General features: G+C 37.1%; 1 protein-coding gene and 1 pseudogene across 5 annotated transcripts; both read right to left on the bottom strand.

The window, feature by feature from the left end:
- Positions 1–1,103: 1,103 nt before the first annotated feature.
- LOC18425093 (Protein phosphatase 2C family protein) lies at positions 1,104–17,835 on the bottom strand. 5 transcript variants are annotated; one of them, XM_006829664.4, is made up of 10 exons: positions 17,670–17,835; positions 16,377–16,648; positions 10,745–10,916; positions 9,666–9,819; positions 9,516–9,579; positions 7,067–7,174; positions 3,548–3,673; positions 3,224–3,456; positions 2,157–2,359; positions 1,104–1,742 (listed from the first exon to the last, which is right to left on the bottom strand). In XM_006829664.4, exons 2-10 carry the CDS (start codon positions 16,569–16,571, stop codon positions 1,684–1,686), a joined length of 1,314 nt encoding a protein of 437 aa, XP_006829727.2. In that variant the 5' UTR covers positions 16,572–16,648; positions 17,670–17,835; the 3' UTR covers positions 1,104–1,683. The 5 variants fall into 5 exon arrangements, with proteins under 5 accessions (XP_006829727.2, XP_011629229.1, XP_020517529.1 ...); XM_011630927.3 differs by having other exon boundaries at positions 1,104–1,925; XM_020661870.2 differs by having other exon boundaries at positions 17,410–17,726.
- LOC148782448 (small nucleolar RNA U3) lies at positions 4,730–4,946 on the bottom strand (annotated as a pseudogene).
- Positions 17,836–18,431: the final 596 nt, after the last annotated feature.

Genomic DNA, 18,431 nt, shown 5'->3' on the forward strand with positions numbered 1-18,431 from the left:
TTTCATTAACATAACTTAACGGCTTGTTTGAATCGATGTCTAAATGAATTAAATCTTACTATTATGGCATAGGAATTCAACTTCAAACAACGTACTGCCTGCAATCCAACAAAATTCCATTGTGATCAGATGAGGAATCCAAAATGAGATCAGATGGATTTGTGTGAAATCGTTTGGCGCGGCCTTCATTTTCAAAAAAGATCGTTTGGTGCAGTTTTTATTTTCAAAAAAATTCTCTGGCTTCGTGACTCACCCCAAGGTATTTAATTTGATATTTAATTAATGGGAATAATTGTACTTCTATATACAGCCATCCAATTTGACATTTAATTAGTGGGAATGATTGTACCTCTATGTATAAAAGATAACCAGTCACTTTGCAGACAATCCCGACTGTGTTTCGTTTAGGGAAGGTAACTTGCATTCATTTGAAGTTGAACCCTGGAACCCAATCAAATGACAGCAGGGGCAGCGATTGATACTCCATGTTCCCCTCATTTTTTATGCTTCCCCTACATCATAAAACTTATACACTTCCCCTTATCCAACCGTCCATTCTGAATGGAGGCCTAAAATTGCCTCAATCACAATGTCACGTCTCTACACTCTTTTATTTTTAATTATTTTTTCTATAAGCTATTTTGACACCAAATTTTGGACGTTCAATCCTCTATTAAACTCACACTAACGAAAAAATATACAAAAAAATATATTTTTAATAAATAAAATGACTAAAATACCTTGATAGTTTCAAGAGTATTTTGGTCATTATATTTTATCAAAAAATTATTTTTAATATCTTTTATAGGTGCCCCACAATGAGAAGATGACAAGTACCAAATTTCATATTCATAGAATTTGTATAAAAAAACTAAAAAAAAAATATTTTGAGACATCGGATCTAAAATCAAACAGTGAGTAGCTCTCTTGATCAAAATTGGACGGCTGGATGGTAGGAGAAGCGTAGATCTTCTATACTGTAGGGGAAATATAGAAACCTTTCCCAAAATACAAATACCTAAGAGACGTGGAATTGTGCATTTAGGAGCAAATGGGCTTATGATTGAATCGTCTATTTCCTTTCCGATTCCAGTGGCTTCAGATTGCGAAAAATAGGTTTGATTCTGTCGAATATTTCATTCCAAAATACAAATCAGTACACCTGCAGCCAAACTTTTCTCCTAGATTGTGAATTCACCGTGTTTCACGAAAAAAATAAACAATAAAAAATTCCCGGCCAAAGTTCAGTCCCTATCAGAATACATCAAAACCTGCTCATATAAATAATATGAAGTACACTGGTACACGTCGGGTACCTTGATGAGAGGAAGGAATTTTCGGACACTCAACCAGCTCATGTACACTTCCACAAAATCTTGAGAAGAAGAAAAAATAAAACCTTGATACATTCCTTCCTCACGAACTCATGCGGCTTCAAGCTCTAATTCCAGATCAAAAGCTGCTGGTTACAGAGAGGAGATGCATTCCTGTGTTGTTGTAACTGTTGATGATACAGGTGCCGGAGATGCTCGAGCTGATCAAAAGGCTTAAGACAACAGTCCTGCAATGGTTTGCACTGAGGCTTAAATAGACATTAGTCTCTCTACAGAAGAAGTAGAAACAACAGAGCATGGAAAGCCTGGAATATCAGCTTCAAAACCATTGATAGACCGACAAATATCACTATGAGGCTGCCGAAGGCAAGGCATCATCACTTCCCGACCTATGTCTAGATGCACCATCTGGAAGTGTTACACAGCAAGCGTTAAGTGTAGCATCTTATGATCACAATATTCGCAGCGCAAGGTTTCCATGCACAATAACACATTTGCATATTGAAAGAGCATACTGTACACCAATGGTTTATGGAAAATCGTCATTTGTAGGAGATCATCACTGAAATGGACAGATGGAGTGAATGGGACCTGCCAGGACAAGACATGAGCCCAATTGTGAGTGGGTCCCACCATTTCCATCACCATATCTCAGTGACAACCCAAATGGACTATGGTTCTCCAAAGTTCATTAGAATATTGTATAACTTTCCAGCTAAATGTACTTATTCGTGTGTATTGCAAGAGATCCAGTTATTGTTCTCGATAAAAGTACAGTAACCACTATTGAGATGTACTGTAATAGGATGGCATGGGTACTACCTGCAGATGGTCTCTTGCCTTCCATGGCATCCTTCTTCATCTGGCAGCTTTTGCAAAGAAAGGGACCATCCCAAGGTCGAGTTCTTCCATGGCGTGAGGATCCAGCATGTAGAGAGATACCTTCTCCCTGTTTGATCACAACTTGGCAAACCGCACAAGCAAACAACTTGAACATGCTGCGAAGGGGATACTGTGAATCTAATCTGCATTTCAAATAAATTTACAATAATCAAAGATCAAAGAGGAGCAAAAGCATGACCATCCAAATGCGTCTCTGTAAATTTGAAGGTTTATTTTATTAGTTTTCATGTTTTACTTACAGAAGATAAAACAGAAACCACCCACCATTCACCTCATCCACAATGAGCAAGTAGAAGTGGCGATCGGGCAGCCAGCAAAAAAAGCTTTTTGTTATAATTAACTACATAAAATAGAACCTAGGCCATGGGGAGGGACGACCGTGACCAGACCTCTCTCTCTCTCTCTCGGAAGGACGATGGTGAACAGACATCTCTCTCTCTCTCTCTCTCTCTCTCTCTCTCTCTCTCTCTCGCGGAAGGACGACCACGACCAGACCTCTCTCTCTCCCCCCAGACATCTCGGAAGGACAACCGCAACCAGATCTCTCTCTCTCGAGACATCTCTCTCTCGGAAGGATTACCGCAACCAGACCTCTCTCTCCCTCTCCCTCTCTCTCTAATTGATGTGGAGAAAGTAGGTGCCTTGGATGGCTGGGAACTGTGGTTTCACTTTGTTTCTTGAATGGTATGGATAGAACAGAACTTTGGAATCTAGAGTCTAGGCTGGTATGGACAAAGAATTGTTCATTTCAACAGTACGGAAGAATGTTGTAGTTAGCGATGGCATCTTTCTTTGAAGATATCTAAGCCAGAAACCTTGGGGCTAATCAGGCCATAATGGCAACCTTGAGCACCCCTACCTCAGATGAAGTCGGATTTTTAGAATGAAAAAGAAATTCAGTATTACATTACACAATACACAATCAACCATGGCTAAAATTTTATGCAATGCCAACAACAAAAAATACACTTGGTCATAGGACAAACCTTTCAGCTAGCATTGCAGACCCTTCCTCATATATCTCCTCCACCAAATCTACCTCACAATATTCTTTATCTGAATGAGATGATGATTCACTGGACTTTCTTCTGAACATACCTTTGAACTTCCCTTTCCCCAGCTTCTTTGGAGGAGGCATAGGGTGTATCTTCTCAGGTGGTAATAAATCAGTAACAATACAAGTAGTATCATCTCGAAGTCCCTTTCCCTTTAAAGCTTCCTGCAATTAAAATGGAAAGGATTACTAAATGGACAACCAGTCAGTCACAATAAAACTGCATTCTGAAAAATAGCATTTGGCAGATTAGTACATCGACAATTTGCTTGGCTGCAATTTCAGCTGGCAAACCACGACAACAACTCAAAACTCTCTCAGGACTCAAAGCATCCCAAACACCATCACTTGCGATAACAAGCCGGCCTCCAGCATTAGACATCTGTAGAAATTAGACAAATTGAAATGCATGAATGTAATTTATTGAAAGCAAAAAATTGACTTAAATCATGTTGAGAATCCTATTTCCCATTAAGTGTATAATGTGATACATTGAACATAGAGAGAGAGAGAGAGAAGCTGTCATAGTCTAGAATCAAACATCGGCTCAAACATAGCAGTCACAAAGTGTGCATTTAAAACCATGAAGGGTTTTTCAGGTTTTTTATTTGTTATTAGATTTGTGAGTATCACTCAGTACTAACAATGTCTCTGAATTTGTATCAGCTGCTGCATTTTATACCATGACTAAGACCTTCCGTTTGAACACTCATCATTTTCTTTGCTCAAATTTATATATATTGACATGGTATCCAAACTCTCTCATTCTAAATATGAACATCAGAAGATCAAATTAGTTAGGCTTAAGTCAAGGGCTTCCCTCGATGAAATCATTATAAGAAAGAAGACAAATAAAGTAAGAGTCTTTCATCAAAAAAGAAAAATCCTATTTTTTGCTGACCTCCTTTTTTCTGTTTCTCTTGCATGTAGCCTTCTTGCACCAACTATGAATTTTATCCAACTCCTCCAAAACCCTATTTCCATGACACCATTCCTTGCCTTCATTGCAGGAACTGCCCAAGTTAATTCTGTAATATTAAGTGGGACAAATCACTCTTTATGAACCTACGGCTGTCTTCTTGATTGAGATCTAAAAGAATCTGTTTTTTTTCTTTGTTGTTTTCTTTTAGTGATCTAAAGGAATCTGTTCACTGTACCATCCAAAAGCTTTCCCCCTTGATGAAAACTCCAACAAATTCCAAACTAGAGGGCCAACAGTGAGAAAATTGTCTTAAATAGCCACTTCCGCAAGTCATTCAATTAATGTACATGTTCAATACCAAAATCTCTGCAAGTCATCCAATTAATGTACATGTTCAATACTCAAATCTTGGATACTATACGCTGCCAAATGGGTCTTGATGACCTAAAACTCTTTTATGATCAGTCAAAATTTTGAATTATTACTGTTCTTTTTTTTTGGGTAAGTAAAGATTTTGATCTGTCAGACTGACACATGGCCATCTCATCAGCCATTGGTTGATGGGAGCGATCATCTAGGACTGAATGGAGTCCCATGGGGCCCAGAGCCAGTATTCACTCTCTGGCCACATGGCATTGTATCATCTTCTAGATTGTTGTCCACGTCTCCATTGTGCCAATGGAAACGGATGTACAACCTATAGAACAGATTCTGTTCAACTACACAAACTTGTATAACATGGTTCTGTCCCTTGGCCAAGCCGAGTTACTCGGGTGAGTCCAAGTGACTCATCCAAGTCCTGCACAAGGCCAAAAGGCCCTTAAAAAAAGAGCGAAAAATCTGAAAAAATAAAAAGATAGAAAGAATAATAATTAAAAAAAACAAAATTAAAATTTAAAATAAGCTTTAAAAATTAGAGAAAAATGTAATTAAAAAAATTGATTTACAATTTGGGACACTTAAAAAATAAAAAAAATCGAAACTATAAAAATACGGATTATGGCACAAAACACTCACCATGCTTTTCCAAAATATCAAAATCATATAATTTTTTTTACAACATTTATAATTTTTTTACAATTTTTTTAGATTTTTATTTTCTATTTATATGGCCCAAGTTGTACACACAACTCGGGGCTAGTTGGACTCGCCAATAGGGAAAGTCTAAGTGACTCGCTTGAGTCTGAGCGGTCTTGAGCAAGTCCCAAACACTGTTGTAGAATACCTACCATCATTAAAAGGTTCATAATTCACGTGAGAAATGAGATTAACAAAGAGTGGAAATCCTATTGAGACAGCATCGACATTTTGTTCTACCATGTTATTGAGCAAGCAAATTAAATGGAAATGCCCATGTTAAACTCTAATGGCCAATCTCGGTACCAGGTTTGGCATCATCGATCAAATGCCACCTTGGATGGCACCTTGTATGGAGGGAACTCTTTTATCATGCCCTATTTCACAGTTATCACTTTTCTTAATGGGTAATTCTGGCATTTCCTTTTTATGTTTATGCCTCTAACTAGTCTGCCTTTATTTGCAACCCATTCTCCCAGCTAGTATACATACTCAATCCTCAAGCCGACCCCCACCCCCACCCACGAAAATAAAATTTAAGTCAAAAAGAGAGAGAGAGAGAGAGAGAGAGAGAGAGAGGTGGGAGGGAAGGAGGGAGGGAAGGAGGGAGAGAGGGGTATTGTTACCTACTACTTACAAGATACTCCTATCATAAAATTTTCACTAGCGACAGAGATCCCAAGAATGGGATCTTTTTAGGAGTTGGAGTCATGCCTCATGATCCATCTAAAGGCAATGACGGGTCTTCCAAGTGAATTCTAATTGATCATACCAAAGTTTAAATAGTAGATATACTCCCCACGCTTTGAAGCTGAACGTTGAAATTTCAAATAAATGCAAACCTTGTTACACATATTCACCTCCACTCCCACCATTACTGGCTCCTTTCTACTGACAATAAATACGTACCACATACATATATTCCCAACTATCTTTTTCACAATATTGTGAATGCCGTGCCCATGTGTGGACTGTGGAGCTATTTAACAAGTACCGCAATAATTCAACACCTGGGTTCAAATTATAAAATACAAAGATAATTTGGTTATTTTAGATATCATCATCATTTTAGCTTTTTTCCCAATTAATTGGGGTCGCCTACATGAATCTTGGTTTTGCATTTTGCTCTATTAAAGGCGGTTATTTTAGATATGTAAAAATAAATTTACAAAAATATTCACTTTCTTGAAAGTTTCAGAAACCTTGAAATATTAAAATGGGCAGCAAAAATGTATTTAAGGTGTGACCCATCTAAGCACTAAGAGACTTGCCATGTAGGAACCATGTTCTAAACAGCATTCCAGGACAGTAGTAGAAAAATTACATTTCCACACCTTCCCAGTGTTTTCTTCATATAAAGCACATTCTTCAATTTATTGGGAAAAGAATTTCCATGTTGCATCATCTCTCCTTGTGGGAGGACTGCCTGCTCCTTATATATAGATAGATAGACAGGTGGATAGAGAGGTAGGTAAGTATATATAGATGGATAGAGAGGTAGGTATGGAGGGAGGGACGCGAGAGAGAGAGAGAGAGAGAGAGAGAGAGGTCTTAGTTCAATTGCATATCAAAAGCTGGAGATCTGGTAAAAACAATCATGGAAAGGCGTGACGAAACACCGCAACAGAAAACTATGTATATAATACAATGCCTAGCAACTTAATATGCAATGGATAAACAGGAAGAAATTGTTAACTTTCCGAACAACAAGAACGATATGGATGGGTAATACCCAGTTCATTGGCATTTGCAATCTTGACAGTTAAATAGACAAACCTTCACTTGCTTCACGTAAGGTACAGGAACAATAAACTCCCCAATGTCCATATCACCAATAGATCTTGACAGACACAAGCCCCCTGGCCAACATCTCAAAGGGCCAATCTGCAAAACCATACACAAAGTCAAGAGATGAACATCAAAAGGTCACTGCAAAGTTTTGTGACAGAATGGAAAAGTCAATTGGCTCCTCGCATTTGATAATATCATCTCGTTAATTAAGTTTATGAATAGGTGTTGGAGATACAATATATCAATGAGAAAAATTGCTAGGAAAGCAAGCAGCAAAAGAAAAACCCTGTCAAATGCGAAGACAATTAAGCACCAATCCCAAGCGACAAACTTAACCACCAATCGCTACCGCGACTATGAATAACATCAATGACTTTAGTTTTAGAAATCTTAGCTCCAGCATCCTCCTTTATCTACAAAGAAGAGAACATTTTTTTACAACACCAGCTATTCCAAGCTATATCAGTCATAGAAAGGCTATTTTTAGTTATCCTTCCTGATCCTGATCATTTTTGTGAATATTCCAAACTATATCAGCCATAGATAAGCGATTTTAGTTATCCTACCTTATCCAGATTAGGTTTCCAATGGATCCATCACCTTAGTGACCCAGGAATATTACTTGAAACCCTTTGGCAAAGAAGTGAAAAAGAGGTTTTTATAATCTTCCTCATCTCAAAAATTCCACCAATTTAAGTTCATAAAAAAAGAAAAAGAAAAAATGTTTTTTTTATTTTTACTTTTTCCCCTTAATTTATCAGAAGAGGATCTGTAAAGTCTTAGATTTATATAAAAGAGTAGTTCAAGAAACCAAGCTAACTCCATAAGGTTAGAACTGCATAGCTTATCATAGCATAAGAAAGGACTATCTTCTCCAATAATTCATGTTATAAAAGTGTCTACAACAAAAGAAGAACAACAAACTTCATCACCTTGTCTGAATTTATGGAGTTTTAGCGTGCATCATGAATGTGGTCGACGGTGATAATTTTGGTAGGCAGAAGCACAATGAGATTCAATGAGACTTAGTCAATGTCATATGACTAAGGAAAAGCATTGAGACAACCAAGGTTTTAAAAATCGGATTGGTGACTCAAATCGGTCACACCCATACCCGTGTTGGATCGGAGAATCGGTGGATCAGATCGAAGAATAGGCTGAATCCGCAATTTTTGACCCAAACTTTTTTCAAAAAATCACTATAAATCTTTAAAAATAGTGTTCCTTTAGTTTCTAAATGTAATTAGGAGTGATACATTATGTACTTTCATTACTTTGTAAAAATAGGTGAATACAGATACAGTTTTATGTCTGGATGTTTGTATATTTTATAATTACTTTACTCTATAAATAAGAACAAATTTAAAATGTCCTATATTATCATCTAATTTAAAAAATATTATTTACAACTATAAGAAAAAATAATACATTACATAAATTATAATGTCAATAAATCAAATAAATAAAATACAAGATTTTGTAATCTATGTATAATTATTAATTATAATGTTATAAAAAATTTAAAAATTATTAGAAAATGCTTCCACATTATATAATTAAAAACAAAAATAAAACCCCCAATAAAGGGCCTAATTAAATTTTGAGCGGGAAGCCAATTTAAGAGCGTGTTTAATGAGCATCCATACCATAGCAAGTAACGATCTTCAAAATCAAGTTTAACGAGCGTGTTTAATGAGCATCCAAAGATGTGGTTTTAATAAAATCCAAAGATGTGGTTTAAAAAAACGTGAAGCACTGATTTAATAAAGTCCCACAACGTCTGGTTTAATAAAGTCCCACATCGCTGGTTTTAATAAGTGTGGCATTCTATAAAGTCCAAAGATGTGGTTGTTCAGGTCAAATGTGAAGCCCACTTGGTGTGCATTGGGTTGTGTGTTGCTTGTGGCGCCCGCCATTGACTAGACGTTTTGGTGCACACACCAAAAAAATGTGTATTAAAAAAATAAAAAAAAATTGTGTATTAAAAAAAAGTGTTTCAAAAGTAATTAAAAAAATATATGATGCTGTAAACTGGTTCTATGATGTCATATGCGATTCATGATGTCATCCTCACAATTTACTATGCAGAATCGCTGAATGCTGACATCATCATGTCGATTCTGCATAGTAAAATCGCCAGATCCTGTATTTCAGCCTAATCCATAACAGTTCAGCTGATTCCTGATCCGGATCGCCCGATTGTGGATTGGGTCACCGATTTTGTAAACATTGGTGACAACCAACACTATTTTCTCTCTCACTGCCTTAAATTGTCTATACGATATATACATGTGTACGTATATCGTCTTTCCCAAAAGTGCTAAGAGAACTGTCATTTTTCTCCTAGTTATGAGATCATCTCACAGAAGAACAAGACAAAAACTTTCTAAGTCCATCATATAGATCATAGAATACATGAACATCAGAAACATACCTCTGCGCCACCAACAATGTTCATTCTACCAACCTCACCTCCACTAGCTGTTATTCGTTCCCTCCTACAAATATGAATCATAAAATCCTCAGACACCAAATTTAAAACTGATCCAAGCATGAAATAACATGAAAGCAAATCAAAACTTACTCCTCTGCATTAGCCTCCAGTCTATGATCTGCAGATAAAGAATATATTGAACCTTCAGCTGATTCAAGGAAGCACCGAGAATCACCTACTGATGCGACAGTTACTACCCACCCATCAATTATCACAAAAGTAACAGTTGTCCCCGAAGATTGTGCTGAAAGAAATAGGTAGTTGATGCATAAATCACATATAGAATCTATTAAAAAAGAAGTGGTAGACTAATAGCATACATAATCTATCAAGATTAATAAATAACATATATAATTTAAGGGAGATTTTTGGCATCAACTGCAGCGAAGACATAGAAAGAGAAATATCACAAAGGAACTATCAAGGAATACAGAGTAGCAACACATTCAATACTAAAAGGAATAAGCAAATGTATATGCCCTGGGGCACCATTAAATGCCACACTCGATTTAAATAAGCATTCATGATACACCATCCAGCAAATCAGTCCATCGAAAGGAATAACTGCTGCAACCCCAGAATCCAAAGTATAGTGCATTTAAAGCCCTAATGCAGAATACTAACCCCATATAGAAATAACACAGCACAATACAGGTGTTTCCATGTACAACCCTTGCCTAGTTGAATTTCATTGAAGCAAGAGATATGAATGTTCCTCCCAACAAATGTGCAACCCAATCTTTTAAAAAAAAATCATATGTTGAAACCAAGCCAGCACTCCCTATCTCTCACAGGCAAAACTGAAATAGGAGATGTGTGATTGAGACCATCTGCGCAATCCAGGAACGAACCACCATTCTTTCAGCATATTGCATCATATAAAACCCAAGTAGTTTTGCGTTCCACTGAATTTTCTTGTGAAATAGATTTGAAATTTTAAGTCAACGGGTGCTAAGTTATATAACGTGGATATGCTGTATAAAGCAATCAGAATTGCTATAATCATGAGAAAGAAGTCAAAGAAATGCACATAAGAATGAGTTATTGCCATTAAACATTATGAGTAATCCAACTAAATCAAATCATTAAGCATGATATTTCAAAATTATCATAAACATCATACAAGCACAAAATATCATCATTGGTGTGTCCTCTGTGCCTGTACGTACCTTTCTCTTGAAAATCTTTGTCTGTTTTCACAAACCCTGCAACCAAAGCCCGTGGCAGAGCTGCTAGCCACTCATCTCTGCTAAGGTCTGAAGGAACAGCACTTAGCACATTGTTTAGGAGATTTTCTTTTGTATATATGGCAGCAGCAGACCCATTGTGGCCATCAAAAAGCTGAAAGTAACACGATCAAAGTAAGCTAGGAATCCAATAAATTCTGCATAACAATGCATAACAGGTCATAGAAATGCTGCAACAGTCTTAGTGGACCACAATAATGACAATACCGTGAGGAGCACTGAATTAAAATGGGACCATAAAAAGTTTTAAATTAAGATGCAAAGCATTGTCATCAGAATCAGGCAACTGCGGCAAACAAGAGATTAATTGCAACAGTTTATCAAAAAAAAAAAAATATTTATGAATACACACCTATCATATAAAAAATTAAATATCCTCTTGGAATACAGGAGAATGTCCATTTGTTTTTTGAGAAAAAGGTTAACTGCAATAAAATAGTTACAATTACATTTCTTACTAAACCTAAAGAAGGCAATCCCACAGATTGGGTGCTCAGACAACAAGAGCTTGAGATAAGGAGAGAGAAGAAGAGAATAAGAAAAAAGAGAAAAACCTAAAGAAGAAAAAATGGGCAGCCCTACATATGCATAAAAAAAGAGAACTCCTATCGTGAAACAAAGGGCATTGAGGCGAGAGACAAGGGCCTCCAATATTGGTAGCTGGTCGGGATGAGAGGATGACCTCATCGAACTGACGATAGTGAGGTTGGAACCTCAGTAAACTGATTAAAGAACTCGTGAGAGCATCGGGCCGCTGCATGTTGGTAGAGAAACACGTGGCTCTGTTTTCTGGTGAAAGAGCTGATGAGAGCACCCAGCAGCATAGAGTACAGTGTACCCTGCAGTAGTGAACATGGAGAACCATAGATGCAACAGAGAGGTTAATATGGACGAATCGAGGATTGGTATGAAAGTGAGATTCCCAAAGGAGGTTGTATGAGAAGGTGCCATTGTAATCGGTGACCACGTCCAGGAGACACCAACTATCCATAGAGTAATGCCCCTCCCTAGATTGTCTATAACCATTTCTTGGAGTTGTGTGCTGATGGGTGGAGGATGAAAAGAGAAAGGATGAGAGAGGGAGAATGTGAAGTGCTTCTGCTGTGGATTTAGTGGAGGAAGGGGTTGGAGCCGGCTTGGTCATTGGGAATAATGAGGGGGGGAGTAATTAAGGGGGAGCTGCAGTGCATTAAGTGAAGAAAAGGGTTGGAGCAGGCATGGTCAAAGGGAGAAAATAATCTTAACCTGAATAGTAATCTAGTCCACCTTCACAGTAGAAGTATAGCACTAAAGCAAAGAGATCCCTTTCTGAAATTCGTTAAAGTGATCTTTGGTCACTTATTAACATGAGGAGGATAAATAAATGTGCACATCAGAAAAGTTACATACTTCTAATCCAAAGAATTGATTTGTTTAAATGCCATCCAAAGCTCATAAATTAAGAGAGACGAGAAAGAAGATGCTCAATCACTTTTGAAACAATAATTGACAGCGACAATTGCCATTTTCATCAGCTAACCTCTCTTGCCTAAAGTAACCTTGTAAAAATAGACGCTTAAAATAAACTGTCAAAAAAAAGAGTAAATAAATTGCTCCAAAATGCAGCCAAAGCCAGGGCCGACCTATTAGAGAGAGAAGGAAAGGGGGAGGACGGGGTAATCTCTTGAGTCCTTTCTTATTTTTCTAGTTTGTTTTATGTTCTGTATCCCTCTTTCCAGCATTAAGTGGTATGAGCGCTTCAAAAGATCCCTAGATCACAATGTAGCGCAAGTCCTCTACTGCAATCCAGGATATAATGCAAAAAATCAATGAGAATTTAAACCAACCAAGCATGGAAAGTTTGAGAGAAGAGTTTGAGCACAAATTAGTGACGTTCGAGAAGAGATTGGCAATCTTCAAGAACGAATCGGCAAAATAAGTCAGCATTCCGAATGATTTCATACTAAGTTCACCGAAGAGAGGGCACTTGCAATCTAGATATGGCACCAAACTTTAACCTTCAAGATTGGACTTTTTTCTTTCTTTTGTTTTCCCCTTTTTGAGAAAGGATAACTGTGTTTATTATTTATAATATGTAGTTTTATTACTTATAGTATGTCGTTGCAAAATCTCACGACATTCGAGAAGAGATCGGCAATCTTCGAGACAAATCGGTAGAATAAGTCAGCATTCCGAATGATTTCATACTAAATTCGCCAAAGAGAGGGCACTCACAATCTAGATATGGCACCAAACTTCAACCTTCGAGATTGGATTTTTTTCCTTTCTTTTTTTTCCCTTTTTTGAGAAAGGATAATTGTGTTTATTATTTAATATGTAGTTTTATTACTTATAGTATATGTCGTTGCAAAATCTCACGAGGAGTGAGGTTTCAGGCATCCCATAAGGCAGGTGCTTAGGTACATGTCTCCTCAAAGAAGAAGCCAAAAAGCCGACAAGACCTCCAAAGGCCCGGTGTGCAAAACCCTAGCACTAGAGTATTATATTTACATATCTATGTGGGATGATGTAGGCAACTCACAAGAAGGGGGCTCTACTTTGGTTAAGAGGAAGAGCAATGTTCAAAAAAACGGATTCGGGAGCCTAGGCAGAAGAGCAATGTTCAAAAAAACAGATTCGAGAGCCTAGGCGGGCGCCCAAGGACAGGGTGCCTCACCAAAATCAAACACCCCACCCCCCCACCCCCCACCCCCCACCCCAAACATACAAAACAAGGGAGCTCTTAAATGAAGAACTGAATATATAAGACATTTTAAAACTTTAGTTTCACTTTCACGTAAGACTTAACCCATTAAGATATCACATAATCAATTATTTATCAAATAAACTAAAACAAAAAAAAATAGAAAATCAAAATAAGACACATTTTACAAAAAAGGAATCAATTATGCATAAAAGAATACGATATATGCTCAATTTCATCGTTCAAGTGAGAAAAAAATCAATAAATCACCAAAAAAAATCAATCTTTTAAATACAAACACGTAAATATATCGTAAAAAAAAAAAGTAAAAGAAAAAACATATGATTCATAACATAATATGTTGTAGCAAAATAAAATTAAAACCCCCTTTCAAATATGATAATACTTTAAAAATATCAAATCAAATAGATGTCGGTGCAAACCTCGTCTATTGGGTCGCCAAAAGTTCCCAAAATCAACGACTAGAAGCTCCAAATCCACCCACGAACTATTGCCTTCATTTTGGGAAGAAATCAAAAAAATAAAAAAATTATCGATCTTTTGATAAATCACAAAAGAGTGGTTTTTGAGGGGGTTTTCTCATCCTAAAGGCCACGGATTTTCAATTGGGGGTTTAGAATACCCCCTAAAACCCTTTTAGCCCCTTTTTACGGGAAAACATTACATTTTTTACGTTCACCGAGGGTTTTTTTTCCGCCCACCTGCAAGTTGTCACGGGGCGGCGCCCAGACAATAGCGCTTAGGCTGCGCCTTGACCACCTAGGCGGGTACCCAGAAGCAAAACACATAATGCCCCCACCCAGACTGCGCTTAGGCATTTTTAAAATTTTTTCGCCTAGGCGGTTAGGTGGCCGAATTTTCGAACATTGAGGAAGAGAAAGAGAAAGAAAGGAATCACCCCACCTAGACTACGCCTAGGCGTTTTTTAAAATTTTTCGCCTAGGCGATCGGGCGGCTGAATTTTCGAACATTGAGGAAGAGAAAGAGAAAGAAAGGAATCATAGAGGGAGGGAGGGAGGGAGGGAGGGAGAGAGAGAGAGAGAGAGAGAGAGAGAGAGAGAGAGAGAGAGAGAGTACAAAGTCATAGGAAAAGACGAGGGACAAAGAGAATGACGAAAAGAGGGTAGTTACAAAAGTCACGAGGACTAGGACAACCCACAAAATGGGTGCTCAGGTACAAGTATCCTCCAAGAAGAAGTAAAAAGATAGAAAGGTCCCCGAAAGGCCTGGTGAGTAAAATCATAGCACCTGAGTAGTACATACATATGTATGTTTGAGACTGTAGGCGACCCACAATTCGGGTTCTCTATTCAGGTCTAAGAGAGAGAAAGGAACCAAAGAGGAGCAAGAGATTAGACTAACAAGAAACTTGAAATATATTGGATATTATGAAGAGACATATTTGATTACAGAAGATGACGGCATGGCAGCATCCAATGTTTGACTGCTTGGCTTGGTCATCAAACTTGGCCCCTGGCCAGGTAGCCTAACGACCAAAAAAGCCAAAAATTAAGAAAAAGTCCTACAAAATCTGAAAAGAGCAGGAAAAAAATAAAACATGATAAACAACAAAAAAGCAGATAAAAGATGAGAAATTTTTCAAAAAATATAAAAATACAAAACTCATTTGTCAGGTGGCCTTTCACAATAAGTGGATGTTGGTAGCCTTTCAAGAAGTGGAATGACAACCAGGTGACAAAATCGAGATCAACTTCTTGTGAGGTAGCCTTTCACAATAGATACATGCCCAAGTAACCAATATACATCAAAGAAATTCACATTCTCAAAAATCCAGGACGATTACAAGCCAATATCAATAACAAGTCTCATGTACCAATCCACATATAATGCATGTGTGCCAAATCATGCACATCTAAACAGGACGGTACAGCAAGCAATAAGTGTATGGCCACAGCGGCCTATTTAACTTAAGGTTTTCTTATAATCAAACGTGGTGGTAAGAATCACAATACCATCGTAACACACTATGTCCATAGTACTTAAAACAAGAAATAACTCACTTAGGGGAATCAACCCACTTCAATGCATGCGTGTTGCAGTTTGACAATCACCTTCATTCCACAAACAGATCAATCAAAGAAAGTGTTATTGGCCCTGAGATTGATCGTTGCCATCGTTCTTCACAAAAAGAAAAGAATGGCACATACTGGGAAAGTGAAACCTATGATCCCATACAAATCACCCTCATCATTAACATACAATTAGTACATTTAAAAGAGAAACTGTATTCTTTTTTTTAAATATGTCAACAGTGGGAATGGGATGTTATATTGAGGCACCCCATCCCCCCCCCCAACCACCGATGGCCAACCTCATTCCAGGAAAAGAAAAGAAAATGTCATTTAATAACAATTTCGTGCCACTACATCTTTAACAAATAACAACCAAACACTTGTAATGTTACAGAACAAATGAACATAAAACCAAGAATATTAAGGTAATGGTATTCTCCAAAGGCCAAGACATTAAAAAAAGGGAGACACCATTAAACATTATAACGTATGTTGATAAACAAATAGATATGCATTTTCTTCCAATGGGACCAAATGTCACCTAGGAAACATAAAGATTATACAGAGGCACAACCAGAAACACTATAATGCATGTTTCTTTGCCTAGCCCATGTCACTTGGGAGAATGGTCGGAATCCCACACCAATTTTCTTGTTTCATAGTCATGTACTCAAGTTATTAGACATTAGTATGTGACGTAGTTGAAGTGTCCACAACAATTTTGCTCATACTACAGGAAAATGCGCAAATATTAATATTATTATTCCATGATACTGTAATCAGAACCATTTTCTCTGAGCCACAAAGATCACATTACCGCAAAAACAGAGAATGTGGTAATCCCATCCCCCAATATCCGTTGGCATTCGGTTTTCAACAGGGTAAAATCCTCCCCTTTCTTACTCTGGCTAGCCTGACCATGTAGAATATCCGGCCTCTCGATCTTTTCATTAGTCAACTCGCGCTTGAGCAGCACTGCCAGGGGCACCATATGCTCATTCTTTGTGCACATAGCTATCTTTATTTTGTATTTTATTCAAGACTGCCTTTAGCCAACAAAAGCCACCTAAAACTCTTCAGCTTCCCCATCTGAAGACCAAAGCAAGTTTTAATAAAAAGGAAATCTTCTGCAACTGATAGATTTGACATGGGTGAGCCCCATAAATGGTTAAAGCTCTAGTTTCAATAGAGATATGAGTCTCAGAACAATGAGAGAAACAAAATTTCTGCAATGCAAAAAGTTATATATCTACAGTTCCAGAAATGATACAAGGGCACCATGTGAAAAAGAATTTTTTAAAATCATTATTTAAAAAAAAATCACTCCTTATATAAATAGAATGGATGCATGTAGCAAGGGAAATTATACATTGCATAGTCATCAAAAGGATGAGGAGACCATCTCAGCTATGCTATTTCAAATGTCCCAAGTAATTATTCATCTAAGGAGAGTACTACCTCTCGTCAAGGGTGGGCCCAAATGCTGAAAAGCCCACCTTCTGAATTTCAGTAAATTCTCACTTAAAAGTTTTTATTCATTTTTTACTCTGTATAAGAAAAAACTGATGTTGAGAAAGTACAGAAATACTAAAGAACAATAAAAATTCAATCTTGCGCCTACTACGAAATAAAAACCAGAGAATTAAACACACATTCCTCCTTTAATTTCTAAAATAAAACCTACCCAGGAAAAAATATTTCAAAAACAGATAAAAACTGGAAAATTAAAGGTAATGACCACCACTCTGTTCTCATCAACAACGCTCACCACGAAACCTAGAATTTCCATGACTCAAACCACCACAAACCAAGTTCGCAACAATTCCTCGAAATTCATCAATAACAAGTACCAGTCATCATGAAATATTCACAAGAAAACCAACTGTGATCCACTGCGATCCAAACACGCCCGAAAATAAAACCCAAGCCATCATCCGATCCACTCCCATAAAGAATTCCATTAGATACCAAAAATGATAGCAACCCAACCAGATCCAAAACCCTAACTTCCCCCTTAAAACGCATCAACCACCAATAAAAACCAGAAATTTACCAAAAAAACCAGCTCAAAAGGAAGCAGGAAAAAGAGAAACACAGAGAGAGAACGTACCGGCAATGTTGTGGGGGAGGGGTGAGAGAATTCCATTGGCTGGAAGATTGAGAAAGGGCGGGGAGGCTTCGTCAAACAGACATGGAAAATCTAGAGAGAGAAAGAGAGGGGAAGAGAGAGAAACTGGGAGCAAGCGTTTCGGGTCCGCGTAGAAAATGCAACCCCTAAGAAAACGCCAGATGATTGAGATTAAAACAAGACCAAATGTAGAGAGAGAAAGAGAGATGTAGAGAGAGAGAGAGTTATGATAGAGAGAAAAACAGAGGGTCTTCCATATTTGGTCTTTCTTTTAACGGTGCGGTTTTTATAAGGTTGCAACCTTACCCGATCGGATTAAGAGGCACCTCCAAATTTTATCATAATATATAATTTTGGTGTAAATTTTTTTAATAATATTTAAAATTCTATTTTTATATCTAATTATAAGATTTTAAATTATAAAAATAGTTAAAATCAAATAGATCCATAAACATACGAGAATCTTAAAAATTGATGATCTAGATAATATGTTGCAAGATATATTATTTTTGAGACACAAAATACTATTATTTTTTTATATTAATACATCTCAATGTCAAGATAACCAATTAGAGAGCCTTTCAATATTAAAACAATATTTCTTAATAGAATTTATATGCATCTTTAATTCTGCATTTTAAGATTACAAACTTATATAAACGTTTTCCTTTTTTTATTTGCAAATGCCAGTTAACTATCACTTGCAATTGTTTCGTTTGTATTTATGCTTGTAATGTGAAGGGA

Source organism: Amborella trichopoda, chromosome 4 (genome assembly GCF_054954075.1).
Source record: "Amborella trichopoda isolate Santa Cruz 75 chromosome 4, AtrichopodaSantaCruz75HAP2 v2.0, whole genome shotgun sequence".
NCBI lineage: Eukaryota > Viridiplantae > Streptophyta > Magnoliopsida > Amborellales > Amborellaceae > Amborella > Amborella trichopoda.

Coding starts and splice junctions, on each gene's coding strand:
- LOC18425093 (XM_006829664.4), bottom strand. CDS start 16,571: ATGTGCACAAAGAATGAGCATATGGTGCCCCTGGCAGTGCTGCTCAAG. Junction 9,820..10,744: donor CAAAGATTTTCAAGAGAAAG/GTACGTACAGGC, acceptor TATTTCTTTCAG/CACAATCTTCGGGGACAACT. Junction 3,674..7,066: donor CTTACGTGAAGCAAGTGAAG/GTTTGTCTATTT, acceptor TAATTTCTACAG/ATGTCTAATGCTGGAGGCCG.